General features: G+C 52.2%; 1 protein-coding gene across 5 annotated transcripts; it reads right to left on the reverse strand.

Annotated features, from left to right (window-relative positions):
- Nucleotides 1-4,563: 4,563 nt before the first annotated feature.
- On the reverse strand, nt 4,564-16,682 carry LOC108316878 (alpha-1-antitrypsin). Of its 5 annotated transcripts, none has more exons than XM_017547021.2 (6): nt 16,497-16,682; nt 14,637-14,737; nt 8,816-9,465; nt 7,096-7,366; nt 5,693-5,840; nt 4,564-4,854 (listed from the first exon to the last, which is right to left on the reverse strand). In XM_017547021.2, exons 3-6 carry the CDS (start codon nt 9,459-9,461, stop codon nt 4,663-4,665), a joined length of 1,257 nt encoding a protein of 418 aa, XP_017402510.1. In that variant the 5' UTR covers nt 9,462-9,465; nt 14,637-14,737; nt 16,497-16,682; the 3' UTR covers nt 4,564-4,662. The 5 variants fall into 5 exon arrangements, with proteins under 5 accessions (XP_017402510.1, XP_037601114.1, XP_037601113.1 ...); XM_037745186.1 differs by having other exon boundaries at nt 14,637-14,714; nt 16,583-16,647; XM_037745185.1 differs by having other exon boundaries at nt 14,637-14,714; nt 16,497-16,515.
- Nucleotides 16,683-16,967: the final 285 nt, after the last annotated feature.

The raw sequence follows: 16,967 nt of genomic DNA on the forward strand, positions 1-16,967 counted from the left end.
TCCGCTTCGAGGGTCACGCTGACCTTCTGCAGAGCTAATTTCTCTCAAACCATAAGGGTTGCTGGTGGCCCACAGCCCACACCTAGCATGCTTGGTGAGAAAAACGTCCTGTGTCCAACATGGAGCAGGCCCTGCAGAAGCTCATCCGCCAGACGCTGACACAGTCCCCAGCCTTGGGCAACCCACAGGATTCTTCATATTTCCCCAAACTGGCATTTGGTAGGACAACAGGGGCTGAGTCAAAGATAAGTTGACTTTCCAGAGAGCCCGGGGCAGGGAAGGAAGCCGCAGCGCTGAGGGCAATCACCTTAGACACCATCGTTTTACTTTGAAGAATTGCCTGTCACACACGAGTTGGCAGTCTGGTTGGGAGAGACCCCATTCCAACTAGCATGGCTCCCAGAGGGAATTCCTGGGCTCCCTGATAACCAGCCCCTCTACCCTGCCCAAGTGCCACCCATTTGAGGAAAAGGACAAATGGATATGACATGTTATTTTTTTGTTTCTATAAAGCTGATATGGGAGCGTGTGGCTTATGCCTATTGGAATTTGGGCTTCTAAAAACTGACGTCTCATGCTGGTCAGCTTCACCATCTCCAGCAATGTGAGATTCAGGCCAGGCTTATCCAGCTCCACAACGAGGCCAGAGGAAGATTTCTGGGCTGCATGGGACCAGGACAAGGAACTTTAGAGAAATAAATCATTTCACTGAGATCTCAAATTTGATTTACATTTTGCAGGTGAGGAAACTATGGCACAGAGAAGTTGAGGAACTTCCCTGAGATCACACAGCCTGCCCTCTCCTATGTGATATCATAGGAAAACTCCTGCTTTTCCAGGTTGCTGCCTGGGTCCCTGCTGGGGGTGGGGAGCTTGCCTCAGTGAGAGTGCCTTTCCCTGACTTCTCTACCCAGGGTCATCCCATTTGTCCCTTTAGAACTGGCCCTAATTCCTGCAGAAGCTGCTCCTGACTCTGGGTCCTGCAGCGTGCTGTGTTTACTCCAGGGCCTGTGAATTATCCAACAGAGAACAACAAAAAGGCCTCAGCCTTTCAAGGAGCCCTTGGGGTGTCTGAGGTCATCTGTGGGTGTATGCTGACTTTTTCTCACGCCTTTGAAAAGTTCTGGCTTGCACCCTGACCCTCTCCATTCAGATCCAGGGATGCAGGCCTCGTTTACTCACCGCTCCCCACTGCCAGAGACCAGCAGTCTCCCACGGATGGACCTGGGTTTCATTCTCTCCATCCCCACATGCAGCTGGCGTCTGCTTGTTTGTTGTTCCGTAACGATTCCTAGCCTGTGTCCTGCAGGACCTGTGTGGAGATTGCATTAGACATTGAATACATTTTTTTAAAACTCTGGAGGATACGGTGAAGCTCAGATCTTATGTCTGTCACATCACGGACTTGTGACATACATTTGTCTTCCTCATAGTGAGGCTGTCGCGACGCTCTGCCCACCCCTGACTGATCCCGGTGGATTCCCATAGGATCCCAGGAATTTGTCGTTTGAATAAATGCTCCCTGCTCAGATTTACGGAGAGGATCAAGTTGCTCCTGGGAAGGGGATCAATGTGTAATCTGTATTTCCTGTTTCCGGTGTGAGAAGCCTGGAAGCTCCCTGACTGTTGTCCTCTTTACAAATGGGGCTCACAGGGTGTCCCCTGCTGGCAGAGCTTGCCTCCAAACCAAGGTTTCCTTTATTTAGGCTTAAAATCTACAATTCGTGTGTTCTTTCCCCGCAAACTCCTACCTGAGGTAAAAGGTGATGAGTCATCACTCAGGTTCCTGGAAGCTGTTTTCTGCATTTCCCTCTCATCTGTTTCGGAGAAGAACGAGGCTCCTGCCTGCAGTGGGAACTGGCTTGGAACACTCAGGATGCCCTGCAGCTTGGCCTTCTGCTGCTGTTAGGGCCCAGCGGGCAGATGCAGCGTGGTCCTGGAGGATGGAGTTGTCCATCATGATCTCATGTGAACTGAGGAAGTGGGTACAGCTGGGGACAGCTAGACCTAAGAGTGGAGCAGACTTGCCTTCTCAGCCCACACTGGGTAGAGCATTCGACCTGCTGGGACTCAGTTTCCCCATGTGTACTTTGGGGATTCCTAGCCTGTGTCCTACAGGGACCTGTATGGAGGATCACATTAGACAGTGAATACATTTTTTTTTAAACTCTGGAGGATACAGCAAAGCTCGGGTCTTATGGCTGTCCCATCACTGACTTGTGACATACATTTGTCTTCCTCATAGTGAGGTTATCGTGACGCTCTGCGCACCCCTGACTGATCCCTGTTGATTCCCACCAGAGTCCAGGATTTCCCTCTGGGAGTCATGCTAGTTGGAATGGGGTCTCTCCCAACCAGACTGCCAACTCGTGTGTGACAGGCAATTCTTCAAAGTAAAACGATGGTGTCTAAGGTGACTGCCCCGAGCGCTGCAGCCTCCTTCCCTGCCCTGGGCTCTTCCGAAAGCCAACTTGTCTTTGACTCAGTCCCTGTTGTCCTACCAAATGCCAGTTTTGGGAAATATGAGGAGCCCTGTGGGTCATCCAAGGCTGAGGACTGTGTCAGCATCTGGTGAGTGAGCTTCTGCAGGGCCTGCTCCATGTTGGACACAGGACGTTTTTCTCACCAAGCATGCTAGGTGTGGGCTGTGGGCCACCAGCAACCCTGACGGTTTAGGGAGGAATTAGCTCTGCAGAAGGTCAGCGTGACCCTCGAAGGGGAGCATGTGGTGAGGTGGTGCGGTTCAGAGGAACAAGTAGCCCATCAAGCCAGCATTGCCACTTACCAGCCACGTGACATTGTGGGAGACCAGTAGCCTCTCTGAGCCTCAGTTTCCTCATCTGTAGATTTGGAGTTTAAGAGCACAGCAGATCTACTTACACATCACAGTGCTGCTACAGTGATTAAATGAGAAACAGCCACGGAGGTACTTCACAGGGCTGTCTGATTCACAGAAAGCTCATAAATGCAAGAAACATAGTTCTGTTTATTCTCTGCTCTAATGGGTGTAAACGCTGTTTTATTATCTGACGTGAACATCATACCAACTCAAAGGCAGGTCTTACTATCAACGACTGGGGCTCAGAGAGGTTTGGCGACTTCATGAAGGTCACACGGCTGGCAGGGGGAGGAGTCAGAACTTGGATCCAGGTCTTCAGACTCTCGGGTCTGGTGTCATCCTAGGGGGCTTGATGTTGGTCATATCTTTAATGTATTTGTGGAGGGTGAAAGGCGGTCGTGAGTAAGCTTAAGAGAACAGGAGACGTGTGTGGGAAACAGTTGGTATCCACTGATTAGACTGAATCATGTGGAATTGCTAATTTCACCATTTTGAACTATAGAAGCCACTATTTTGTATGACTCATCCTAGTGCTTCAAGTACACATTCGTGACAGTGAGTGGTTAGACAGTGATTCCTAGGTGAGTTTGGGGTGGGGCAGTACATTCCACAGGACAAGGCCATTCCTGGTAGAGACAGAGCGGGCAGGCTGTCCTCCAGACCGGGGCCCTGGGGATCTCCTGGCTGCCGTGCCCTTTAGCAGGGCCTTAGGGGATGGAAGGATCCTCCTGGCCCTTATCACAAGGGCCATTCAGGAACAGCCTCTTGCTGTGGCGCTGGAGCTGTGGCTGTCCTCTGAAGACTGCAAGGACAGCCACAGGCACAAAGAAGCCAGGCTGCGTGTGGCCCCAGTCAGGACTCAGGGGAGGAAAGGGAGGAGTTGCAGGGCCATAGGTGCTGTGCCTCCTCCCCCACAGCCGAGGACTCCTTGCGATGGCCTTTCTGAGCCGTCAGCAGGCCTATGGCCACATGACTAGGGAGGAGAAGGGGTTACAGGGTGATGGTCTCCTGGGGCTTGGTAGGCCTGGTTGAGTCTGAGGAGGAGACAGAGAAGAAGAAGCAGAGACCCTCCTCTTCACCTGGGGAGAAGGGACTTGATTCCAAACGGAGATCTATGAGGCTTTCTGGGGCAGCGAAGGAAGGACGAGGACAGAGTAACAGTCCTTGTTGCCCCATGGAGAACGGGCTTCAGGAAGAATCTGCCTCAGTCGTTTGCCAGAAGCGCCTGAGAGGTGCAGGGCCCATGCCTGGGTAGGTGACGGTGGGACAAGAAGGGGACATGGTTTTCTCTCTAGTGTTGCTGCAGATGCCACAGAACAGAGCCAAGGTGAGATGGGGTAGTTCTGGGGCCCCCAGGAGGGCAGCCTTGGGGTGGGCACAGCCAGCCCTGGCAGGATGAGGAACTCTGGTTGCGGGGAGTGGGGACGGGCAGAGGGACGTGAGAATGCTTGGTGCAGCCTGGGGTCATGGGCTGGTATCTGCTTCCTCCCCTGTGATTGCCCCCTTGGGGACTCCAAGACGGGACAAGGAAGACTGGAGCTTTCCAGAAACAGATGAACTCAGGTCCATAAGCTGAGGACTCAGCCCCCTCCATCCTGGCCCAGCATGTGCCTGCCCAGCCAGAGGCTTCATGAACAGAGTTCAGGGGCGGAGAGAGCACTGTGGCCTAGAGCCCACGCATGGCCTCAGCAGGCAACGGGAGACACAGAGACACCGGGGGAAGGTTTGCAGTCACACGCAGGCAGGGCCAGCTCAGCCCTTCTTTAATGTCACCGAAGGAGAGGGTCAGGGAGAGAGGGGAAGGGCTGAGGAGTGACAGGCAGTTATTTTTGGGTGGGATTCACCACTTTTCCCATGAAGAGGGGAGACTTGGTATTTTGTTCGAACAGTAAGAAGATGAAGGGTTTGTTGAACTTGACCTCGGGGGGAATAGACATGGGTATGGCTTCGAAGAGCGTGGCCCCAGCAGCTTCCGTCCCTTTCTCATCCATGGTCAGCACAGCCTTATGCACAGCCTGGAGGGGAGAGAAACAGAGACGCACCTGAGGCTGAGCTGTGCCCCAGCCCAGGCCTGGAGCATGGCCCACGTGGACACCTCCCAGGAAGCGCTCACTCGGGCCTTTATCCACCTGGACGACCCTGGCCCTGCATGTTCTCTGCCTCCCTGTCACACAGGTCTTGCTCCTCCTCAAGGCTTTGGGTGATGGGTCTGGCTCCCCTCCATCCACCTTCCTGACGAGCGCCCCTCCCCCTTCTCGGGACAGATCCACAACTCAGAACGGGGAAGAGCACCCTCACTCCACGTCTGCCTCCAGCTCTCTCCTTTCTAACGTCGCTTTAAGCTCCTTGGGGACATGGACTCTGACAGTGACCTTCACAGTCCTGAGACACCAAGATAACACAGCCGTTCACCGAACTGCAATTGTTCTTTGGTCACCTTGTTTTCCTAAACAAGTGTCATCTTTAGCTGAAATCATTCATTAATTCACACTTGGTGATGTGCCTTAGACCCAAATCTCACAGATTGAAGGAGTCAGAAAGTCCTTTGAAACAACTTAGCCCAAACCTTTTTGTGTCAATATAGATAAACCAAGGCCCAATGTCTAGAAGGTCCTGGGCAAAGATGAAATTCAGGATCAGTGCCACAACTTCAAGGGAGGCCCTGAAAGTGCCAGCTGCACAGCAGGCCCCTCCCTGGCTTCTCTGTCTGAGCATGTCCCATGACAGTGAATCACAGGTGTCCTCAGAAGCTCAGCCCCTTCCTCAGACTCAGGACAGAGCTGCAGCCCCCCCACCCCTCACATTCTTCCTTAAAGATGCCAGGGTGCGACAAGGTCATTGGGGTGATCTCACCTTGGAGAGCTTCAGGGGTGCCTCCTCCGTGACCCCTGAGAGGTCAGCCCCATTGCTGAAGACCTTAGTGATGCCCAGTTGAGCCAGGACTGTCTTCAGATCGTAGGTTCCAGTAATGGACAGTTTGGGTAAATGTAAATGGACAGAGCTGCCGTGCAGAAAAGAAAATCAAGGCATGTCACGGCATTTCTCTTGCTCTTCTGGTATCCACCACAAGTGTTTTCTTTTCTGATTATTTCTGCCACTCTTTGCTGTGTCCTCCACCCACACTAAGACGGGAACTTGGCTTTGGTTTGTTCTACTTATAGCTGCCTTACCCTCAGAGTCAAAGAATGCAAACATCAATTGAACCACGAAAGCTTGGAGTGCTGCCTCCTCTGAGATTCTAGGTGTCCTGGAAGCCTGTCTCATCCTGCCTTGTAGTATTGGGTCACTGGACCCCCAGCCTGGAATATCCCCAGGACCCTACACCGAGGGGAACATGGGGCTGGTGGCAGTGTCCAGTGACACCAGTTCAGGGGATGAGAGAAGAGTGACCGCCCCAGGCTGAATGCCCCTCTCTGGTTTTTCATGGGGAGACAGAGCCGCCCCTAGCAGGGTCTGGCGTGAGCAGGCAGCCTGGCCCTGGGCTCTCTGATCAGTTACCCTCTCAGCCTTCTTGTTCTTTCTTAACCCCTGGAGCAGGGACCTCAAAAGGTGCTGGCGTGGGACAGAGGAATTCCTGCCTCGATTCCTATTATTAATTCGACACCGTTTGTACTTTCAACTTGGTTTTACAGTGACCAAAATAAACTAGATCAGCAGGGCATGGGCATAATTATGAATGCACACACCACACACATACACTAATGTGTGGCTCATGTTCAAGTATCATTTACTACGGGGCACCCAATCTAACAGCATCGATAAAGTGACAGAGGAACTTGCTTGAATTCTGCTAACATGACCTGGCTGTTCCAATTCCAACCCTTGCTTTCCTGGGCCGTGTCACACAGGCTCTTCCCCCATTCCCCCAGGGACAGTCTACCCTTGAACTCCACACTCCACTGCTGCCTTTGCCATCTGTTCCTTCTTGATTCTGCCAGAACGTGTTATGGTGCTGCTGTCCCTGCCCTGGGCACTGAATATTGGGAAGGGACAGTGTCCACGCTAGAGTGGGAAGTCCCCAGGGACTAGACCTTTACTCCTCACCCCTGGGTACTGTCATCCGCATGGAGCATGGCTGGTGCCACCTGAACTCAGTGGTGGCCTCATTCTGGAAGCCAAGTTTATGCAGAGTAGTGGTGACCCAGGGATGTGGGGTCCACCCTCCCAAGCCCTCTGGCCAGTCCTGATGGGCCTCAGTCCCAACATGGCTAAGAGGTGTGGGCAGCTTCTTGGTCAGCCTCTGGTTGGGAAATTACCTTCTGGCTTTAGCTTCCAGGGAGCTGGAGATGACATCGTGGGTGAGTTCATTTTCCATGTGCTGTAGTTTCCCATCATCAGGCAGGAAGAAGAGGGCGGTGGCATTGCCCAGGTATTTCATCAGCAGCACCCAGCCCTTCAGCTTATCACAGTGGTGGATGTTAAACATGCCCAAACGCCTCATCATGGGCACCTTCACAGTGGTCACCTGGTCTACGTGGAAGTCCTCTTCCTTGGTGTCCTTTTCCTCAAAGGGTCTCTCCCATTTGCCTGGACAGAGGGGAAGGTGGGCATCACCAGGGGTGGGTGAAAGTTTGGAAAAGTGTGGCAGAATAAAGGAGCCCAGAGTCCCCTCCCTGAGAAGCCCTGAGCCCCCTTGATGACACACATCTCTTGAGCCTCAGCTTCATCATCTGTAAAAAGTGCGGAAACCAGCCATCAAAGCTCCCGGAAAGGATTGTATGGGGATAATTCAAAACAAGAGAAAGATGCAGAATTTCTACATCGTGGGCATGCCAGGCTAAGAGATGCCATCCTGGCTGCCATCCTGCATTTTTATTGGAATCGTATTTTTATTTGACGGTATCTTGGATATTACAAATAAAATTCTGGAGCATCAGGCATATTTGGTACCTCCTGTCTGGGGCTCCCTGCCCTTTGTTAACTGTCAGCTCAGTTATTCATTCAGGGCAAACATTCTGATTTACTATTCCTTAGGGCTTTCCCTGGATCAGCAGGGGAAATGCAGATGCCTAGGCAGCCTCCTGTCTGCCATACCAAGAGAGCTTCACCATTGAGGCATGCAGAGTGGGCAGGTGTCTCAGGGACCCCTGAGCCCAGCTTTCTCATTGGACAGAAGGAGGAGAGTGAAGCTGAAGAGGGACAGGGCCTTCCCTAAGGCCGCAGCAAAGCTGGGACCTCAGTTGTGCTGACTGCAGCCTGGCTGCTCCCCACTGCCCTCCTCTGCCTCAAGAGCAAGGGAGCCTCAGAGTGGAGGAAGCAGCCCTGGGCTTGCCTCCCACCTCCCCTCCCCCAGGCTGTTTTCCTGGGACAGTAGGAGCTGGCTTAGAATGCCCTGGGGCCCCCAGGAGTCTGACATTGTAACCCCTGAGGGGCAAGAAGGCAGCCTGAGGTACAGAAGTATCCCTCACCTGCTGTATGCCACACACCGTCCCCATGATCTTTGTCACTTATTTAATCCTTAAAAAGCCTGACAGCAAGAGTGCTATCTTGTCCATGCTAACATGGGAAATCAGCACCTCAAAGAGGTAGAATGCACTGTGCTTTGTCAAAAGCTAATAAGTGGTAGAGGCAGGATTTGAACCCAGGTCTTTCAGATTGCAAAGCTGATACTGATTCCCGGACACTAGAGTCGTCTAAAGTCTGTTCCATGAAGCTTTCCCTTTATGCAGGGTACTACAATTTGTTCTACAGTTCTAAGCATTACATATTCTACATATACAGTACACATAAGGACATTAAAGGCTCTGAAAAGTTCTGCAGAGCCATCAGCAGTTTTGAGAATTTAACCTGTTATTCCTCCAAATTACTCAATGATGGAAAACGCCGTGGTGCTTTTGTGTAGAAAATTGAAGAACCCATGCAGACATGGATGCTATAACCCATAATGCATTGCCAAGGAGAGCTCAAGAATGGATGGTTTGAGAATATTTTTGGTTGTTTCTATGGAAACAGCTCAGGCTCGTTGTGCAACCTTACCTTTAAAGAAGATGTAATTCACCAAAGCAAAAACCGTGTCTTCGTCAAGCTCCTTGACCAAATCCACAATTTTCCCTTGGGTTCCCTTCTCCACGTAGTCGTTGATCTGCTTCTTGGCCTTTTCAGTGTCCCTGAAGTTGACAGAGAAAGCTTCCGACTGGTACAGCTTTTGGACATCCTCCAAAAATTTATCCACTAGCTTCAGGCTCTCATTGAGGAACAGGCCATTGCCGGTGGTCAGCTGGAGCTGGCTGTCTGGCTGGTTGAGGGTACGGAGGAGTTCCTGGAAGCCTTCATGGACCTGAGCCTCCGGAGTCTCAGTGAGGTTGAAATTCAGGCCCTCCAGGATTTCGGTGTGAGTGTCAGCCTTGGTCCCCAGGGAGAGCATTGCAAAGGCTGTCGCGATGCTCATTGGGGAGAAAAAGATGTTGGTGGTGTTGGACTGGTGCGCCAGCTGGCGGTACAGGCGGAGGGTGAACTCAGCCAGGCTGGGGGCGAGCTTGTTGTGGGGTGGGTGGTCATGATCATGGTGGGATGTATCCGCCTTCTGGGCAGCATCTCCCTGGGAATCCTCAGCCAGGGAGCCGGGGACCAGGCAGCACAGGCCTGCCAGCAGAAGGACGCCCCACGAGACAGAGGATGCCATCGTCCTGCAAGACAGAGATGGGGGGGCCAGGGTGCATGATGACTTCCACTGATCAGGGATTGACATCATGTAGAAGCACTGATGGTTTATTAAGCCAGCCTGGGCCAAGTACTTGCCAACATCACTAACACTGAAAGAATCAGAAGAATAACAGAATGTATGTAGTGCTTACCATAGGCCAAGCACTGTTCTGTCGGCTCACATGTGTTAACTCATTCCTTTCTCGCAACAGTCCTGTGAGGTGCTAATGCTGCTATCATCCTTTTACAGATGAGGAAACCAAAGCCAGAGAGATTAGGTCAACTAGTCACTGTTACCGAGTAAGTAAAGCAGCAGAACCAGAATCCTACATCTAGGTCCTGCATCCAGGCTCTCGGCAGCTCCACTTACAACTGCAATGACCCTAAGATGCAAGAGGTACAGCCACTGTTTCACAGAGAAGATGAGGCACCAGAGGACTAAGGGATCTGCCCACGATTATCCAGGATCAGGCCAGATCAGAATCAAGACTCACATCACGCTGGAAGCCCTCGGAGAGCTTCTGTATAACCCACTATTTAGCGGCCAGGGAAACTGCTGCACAGAAGGGAAATGTGTCTTGCACAATGGCACCAGCTAGAGTATCGTGGGGCTGAGATTAAACCCCCTGGGGGCTGTTCCACCCAACACTCACCCGGATCCTCAGCCCTTACGGCTTTTTCCTGAGAGAGGGGCTGTCCCTACAATGCTCTGTGGTCCCAGTCACAAGAATAGGCTGATGTCCCTGCAGTCAGCTTACCTGCAGTCTGGGTCACCAACGGTGTCCCAGTTCTGGTCTTTTGCTGTCACGGGCTTTAGAGAAGCTCATCTCTCCTTTAAAGCAGGGGTTTATGCTGCTTTAAAGGAGATGGGGGTGGTGGGAAATGAAAAAACACCTCTTTTAGCTTCAGATAGACCTAGGATCTAACCTGATTCTGTCACTTTCCAGGTGTATGAGCTGGGACAAGTCATTCATCTCTCTCGTCCTCATTTTGCCTCATATATAAAGTGAGGTTGTTGGGAGAATTTAGTAAAATAAGTCTAGATACCAAACCTGACATCAAAAGGACCTGAGAGGGCAATCCTTTTGAGGAAGGGGTTGGCAGGTGTTGCAGATTCAAAGCCTTCAAGTGTTCCATACCTGGGGCTGAGACAATAGGGCGTGGTGGGGCCTGTGGCTGAACTAGCGAGAGCGGGCTCTGCCGAGCAATGGTCAAAGTCAATGTCATCCATAGCAGCACAGCGCCTGCCCTGCCCCGCAGTGCCCCTACTCCAGATACGCCTCGGCTTCGGACCCCCTAAGTAGAACCTGCCATCTTCACAGATGGGGAAACTGAGGTCCCATTTGAGAATACGCCTGGTAACCACATAGTTAACTACTGGTCACATAACTAAAATCATCATCTTAACAAAATGCAAAGAAAAAGGTGTTCTTGAATTTGAGAAATGAAAAACTGGAGAAAAAAAGTTGGAAATAAACAAATACTGAGATTCATCGATCCTCTTGGACTTTTCAAAGTTTCTTTCCAATAAAGCAACAAAACGAAGCACAGAGCTGGTTTCTCTACCACCTTTCTCCTGGTTCTCGTAATCCCAATGGAACAGACCACACATTACATAATACATGTTTATATTTTTCTTCAACTAGCTAGCGTTGTCAGAGCTGAAGGCGGTGCTAACATTAGTGCTGTATATTTCCATCACCCCTGGATTTCTCTTTCACGTCCCAGCTGAACTTTGCGTAGCCCTTCGTGGTTTACGGAAATTCCCCCATCATTACAGGGCTCAGTGGTTGGGAGGGAGTTGGGCCTCTGCAGGGTGGGGACACTAAATATGCTGAGTGGCCTCAGGGCCAGAGGCTGTGGCTTCTATCCCTGGCAGGGCCATCACTGTCCACTTGGCCTTGAGCAAGCACCCTCTGGTCCTGGGGCCTTACTTTCCCCAGTTGTGCAAAGCAGGGCTGGGAGAAGATGTCATGGGGTCCTCTATACACTAACATAGGATTTTTTATTTTTATTTTTTCAGACACTCTCACTTTATCCTCCAGGCTGGAGTGCAGTGGTGTGATCTCAGCTCACTGCAACCTCCGCCTTCTGGGTTCAAGCAATTCTCCGGCCTCAGCCTCCTGAGTAGCTGGGATTATAGGCATGTGCCACCATGCCAGGCTAATTTTTGTATTTTCAATAGAGATGGGGTTTTACCATGTTTGCCAGGCTGGTCTTGAGCTCCTGATCTCATGATCTGCCTGCCTCGGCCTCCCAAAGTGCTGGATTACAGGTATGAGCCGCTGCACCTGGCCAGGATTGTTGGTTACAATGGCATCTGGGCTTGGTGGAGCGAAACAGATGGAGAATTCCTGTGCGTAGGCATGAGGTGAGGCGCCCTCCTACGTAAGGGGCTTCTGGGCTCAAAGGAGGTGGCGAGGCTGGTGCAGGGTGGGTGGAGAGGGGGTGACAGCTGGGAGGAGTGCATTTCCCCACACCCATCCATCTTCCACAGCGTCACGTCACCTACTCGGTTTCCTCCTTTCACAGTGAAGAGTTTGCAGCCCAGAGAGGGTCAGGGCCTTGCTAAGGCCATACAGCAAGTCAGTGACAAAGCTGAGACAAGTCTCGGCTTTCCCAGTACTTGTGTATGGACGGAGACAGCCTTATCTCAAATCTCAGATGATGAGTGTCTGAATTGGGCCCTGACATTGGTCTCAAGCATCGTGTTGGGTTCATTATGCCTCCCAAGCTGTTCCTTATAACTCAGGGCCCCCAAACCTACTCTCTTCTTGCCCTTCTATCAAAGGCAGCACCCTGTTCCCCCAAAGACTAGTGGCTGGGACTGGGGAGGAGAAAGTAGACGGCCAAGAACCCCATGGTGTACAGACACTGAGGCCAAACTTTAAACCGAAAGAATGAAGACTTCATGGTGACATTTCTGGGATCGGGGCAGGTGAGTGAGCCACTCCCTGCCTAATTTCACACCATTTCTACCCAGGAGCATAAAATGAGGGCCCAAGAGCAACCTGGCAGGGTGCAGGGAAGAGAATCTCGCCTATGGTCAAACAACCTGTTGAAATGAGCAATAAATTTCACTTACTGGCAGGGGGCTTTGGCAAATGACTTCACTTCTTTGAGCGTCAGCTTCATATCTGTACAATGGAGAAAATAATTCCTCTGGACAGAGGTGAGGAATAACCAAGGTAATGCATGGGTGGGCACCCGCCAGGCATGGAAGCCCTCTCTGTATCTGTACACAGGGTGCGCTCCTGCCTGAGAGACGGCAGATCTCTCCCTGGCTAGCTGCCGCAATCCACAGGACACATTTCAGCAGAAAGAGGCTTCTGTTCAGCAGTGAACAGCGATTGAGTTCAGCCAATTTTCCGTTAACTTCTCCAAGTATTTGTTGACTGCCTGCTAGCTGCCTAATCCTATGCTAAGCAAAGAGCCTCAGTGTCACCGTCATTGCCACACTAACACCAGGTGGTTTACAGGCACTGCATCACTAATCTGTTCTCCACGTTTACCCTAAGAGGGGCAAATTGTTATTAGCCCTATTTTATAGATAGAAAAATTGAGGCCCAAAGAGGATTAAGTAACTCACTAAAAATCACAGAGCGCCTTGCTCACAAAACTGAGATTTAATCCTAGATGTGCTGTCTAGAATTAAACAAATTTCACTCTAAAACCTGACATTTAATCTTCTCTGTGTACAAAGCTGAAGCCAGAAGTCTTGAATCAGGAGACTTCAGAGGTGGCCTGGCTAAATAAGAGGGGCAGCATCAGTTTGCAGCTAAAATTTGAGGCTCTGAGGACAGATTTCTCCAGATCAACTTGCTATTAGCTGTGTGACGTTGGACAAGTTGCTTCACTTCTCTGACCCTCGATTTCCTGGAGATGAGAAAGGTGGACTTTGTCATAGAGGTATTGTGCAAATTAAATATGCACAAAATGCCAAGAAGCGCCTGGCGCACAGTATGTTCTCGAGAGCATCAGTTCTTGCTGCTATTGGTGCAGGTCTTTTAGAGACATTCTGTGGGAACCTGAACACCTTGGCCTTGGGTCATCTTTTTGACCCCTTTCCCCAAAACTCAGTGTGGGAAAAATTAAATCCTTCCAACACTCCAGAGATCAAGGTCGTGGTGGGTGAGGGGAGAGGAAAGAGGTCAAAGGTTATCACGTTTTGCCCAAGAGAACAGAGAGGTTGAGCAACATTCAGAAGTCACTGAGCATCAGAGAGGCCTTGAGTCCAGCCCAGGCTTCCTGTTTCCCATCTAGTGCCTTAGACCTGAGAGAAACTGAGCACTAGGGCCAGGCTCAGGAGTTCAGGTCCTGGAACCAGGTACCTGAGCCTGAATTATGAATGGTGTGTGATTTGGGGCTAGTTATTAACTTCTCTGTCCCCAGCTTCCTCATCTGTAAAATGGGAATGACCCTAGTAACTGCCTTGGAGGGTTATGAGGCTTAATTGTGCACCGAGCTTAGCAGTAGCCTGGCGCAGAGTGATTATTTGGGAATGCCAGCTTGAGCCCCGGATGATGGTGCCCCTCACCGCTTCCTGTCCTCCACTGGGACAGGAGGACCCAGAGGTCCACGGTGCATGGGGAGGCCCATTTTGATGTGAGGCTGAGGCTCGGCACAGGTCTGCTCCTGGTCATATCTGGAGGGGATGGAGAATGTAAGCCGGCGTTCCTTCCTGCCCCCTGTGGACCTTAACTTCCTCATCTAGAGAAGGGGAAAAAGATGCGTGCCCAAGCAGTAGGCGAGGTGGTGAGGCTTACAGGAGACAACAGACAGGAGCTCCCTGACAGAAACAGGAGCTGCGCAAACAGAAAGAAATGACTGAGCTTAGTTGCTGTATCTTGGCCTGTACCCCCATCCTGGGGTGCCAGGACCACGGAGCCAGACACCGTCATCCACTTCTGCTTACAAGAGCCAGTGCGTCCACCGGGAGGTACTGAGGGGTACCAGGCAGGACTGGGAAGCAGGACACCCTCTCATGGCTGCTGTTATGACGAAAGGAGCCCAGCTGCAGCCCCTCCATCTGCTCTGCACCCCAGGGGATGGATACCCACTCCACAACCACCCCTGCCCCAGGCCTGCTGCCTGCCTGGGTCATGTGGGACCCAGCGGCCTCTCCGGAACCTTTCGCAATGAAAGGGATACTTACGATTCACTGTCCCAGGTCAGCGGTGGTGCCTGAGGTTGAGGAGACAGAGCTCTGTCCTCCTCTGTATTTAAGCAGTGGCTGCAGAGGGGCAACGGGGGAGGCTGCTGGTGAATATTAACCAAGGTCAGCCCAGTTATCGGAGGAGCAAACAGGGGCTAAGTCCACTGACTGGGCTCTGAGCTGCCCGCCCACGCTGCCTGGACGCTCTGCCTGGGCAGTGCACAGCCTCCACTCCACGTACCAAAAGGAGTCATTGTACCTGGCTCAGAAACCACAGTGTCCTGGGTCCAAGGTGGAGGGGGTGGCGTGAGTCAGACAGTTTCTGGGAGAGCACCACGCTGCTGGCCCTCTGCTGTCACTGTGGAATTCTCAGTGGGTGTTCCATTGGTAGCAAGATCGACCATTTACTGAGTCACCCGGAAATGCCTGATGCTGAAGACTCACTGCTGCCCTGGGAAATCAGGGTGGGCTACAGCTCATTTGACAGACGAGGAAACTGAGGCCCAGAGCAGAGAGGCTGCTCATCCAAAGTCACAGTCAGCCTTAGATACAAAAACACTCTTGATTGTCCCGATGGGGAAATGGAGCATGACTGAGGCAGACACAACTATCAGGCTGGCATGGGGGAGGGGACCATGAGACAGGGTGGAGGGGTGGGAGATTAAATCTGTAAGGAAGAGCTGTACTGCCTCAGGCAGGCTACTTCACCTCTCTGAACCAAGAAGTGTTACACCTGCATCCGATAGTCTCATTCCCAAACACGACTGTGAAGTGCCTTGGGTGAAGTGCCTGGCACACTGTAGGCTCTCTATGTGGGTCTGCACAGCCCTCTGCTTAGCCTGCCCCCCAAGCTGCTCAGAGCAGGAGGAGGTTCAATTCTGATCAGCCTCAGACCTGTTTCTGTTTTTGCTCCTGGAAGATCAAGGTGATCTGTATTCAGCTTGGATTTTCTTTGGAAATGTGGCCCCCACCCTGGGGTTGCTGGAGGTTTTGGGGAGTGCTGGGGGTGGAGGGGAGGGGTGGTACAGGGCTGAGGCCAGTGGGGCCCCACTTGATTGCAATCCCTTTAAAAGCCTAAATCAGACTGCACCACCCTCTCTGCAGCCCGCAACTCTGCTTGGCAGCTGGTGACCCTTGCAGAATGAATGGGGGGGTGCATTTTTGCCCCTTCTGTTATTTGCCAGTCTCACTGTGCCTCCACCTCGGGGCCCTCCCAGGTGAGTGACCCACAGGATTCTCCAGCACACATATTCAGACCAGGGGGCCCTCTTACTGGCTGTGAGGCCTCAGGCGAGTTGTATAACCGCTCCAAGCCTCAATTTCCCCATCTGTAAAATGGGGGTGGTGATGGTGTGTACCTTGTTGAGCCACTGTGAGGATTAAAATGAAGCAGTTTAAGGCAAGCTCAGAGCCAGGTGCTGGGTGTTCCTGGAAAGCCCCTTCTGATGCTGTCCTCCCTCCCCCATGTCAGCGGTCTCCCTGGTGTCACTGGGGTGGGGTGGGCTTTCCTCCAGGCAGTCTTTCATTCAGTTACCCTGTGAGGGGAGTATGTACCACCCTCCTTTCAGGAAGCAGGAAACTGAGCTCAGACTCCTGTCCCCTTCTGTCTCAGCTCCCTTTCCTGCCAGCTCCACCCCCTGCCTTCAGGGCCCCGTGCTTCCCCTGAGCTGGCTGAATGGATATTCTGCCACTCTGCCTCCACTCACAGCTCTGTGGTTGAGGTCGCCTGCCCTTGGCATCTCCTGGCCATTTCTTCCCCTCTCTCAGCCTCCATTTTCCCATCTGCACAATGACCCCCACTCCAGGCCCAGCTGTCCCTCCATCTGTGGAACTGAGTGAGCAGTAGCAGCAATGTCCCACCTTTCCCACTCTCCTCAAGCTCTGTCCCCTCTGGCAGGTACAGGAGCGTGGGCTGGGGACTGGGAAGGAGGTGCTGCCCCTTCTACCTGGAATTCCTGGCAGTAGCAGCAGCTAGGCCTTCCTCGGAGGCCTGGCTCCCTCCTCCTTTGCTCAGCTCAGGATTCTGAGGGTTGCAGTGTGGAGGCAGTGCACGCCCTGGGCACAGTGCCCAGTTCCTGCCCACCCAGGAAGTAGACTTTGGATGGCGGATGGCAGACACAATAGGTTGGGGAGGGGCGGGGAGCTTGGGCAGGAAGAGGCCTTGGCCATTGCCAGGCAGACACAGGACTGGCCTTTATAAACCCAGACAGCCCTGCATGTCACCTCTTCCACCTGTCCTGCCTCAGCTCTGTGACCCAGGATGAGTTACCCTGTCCCTTTGAGCTTCTGTAAGTGGCACTGTCACACTGCCCAGAGGATTACTAGAAATGA

The sequence above is a fragment of the Cebus imitator genome, unplaced genomic scaffold (genome assembly GCF_001604975.1).
Source record: "Cebus imitator isolate Cc_AM_T3 unplaced genomic scaffold, Cebus_imitator-1.0 Scaffold193, whole genome shotgun sequence".
In the NCBI taxonomy this organism is placed as follows: Eukaryota; Metazoa; Chordata; class Mammalia; order Primates; family Cebidae; genus Cebus; species Cebus imitator.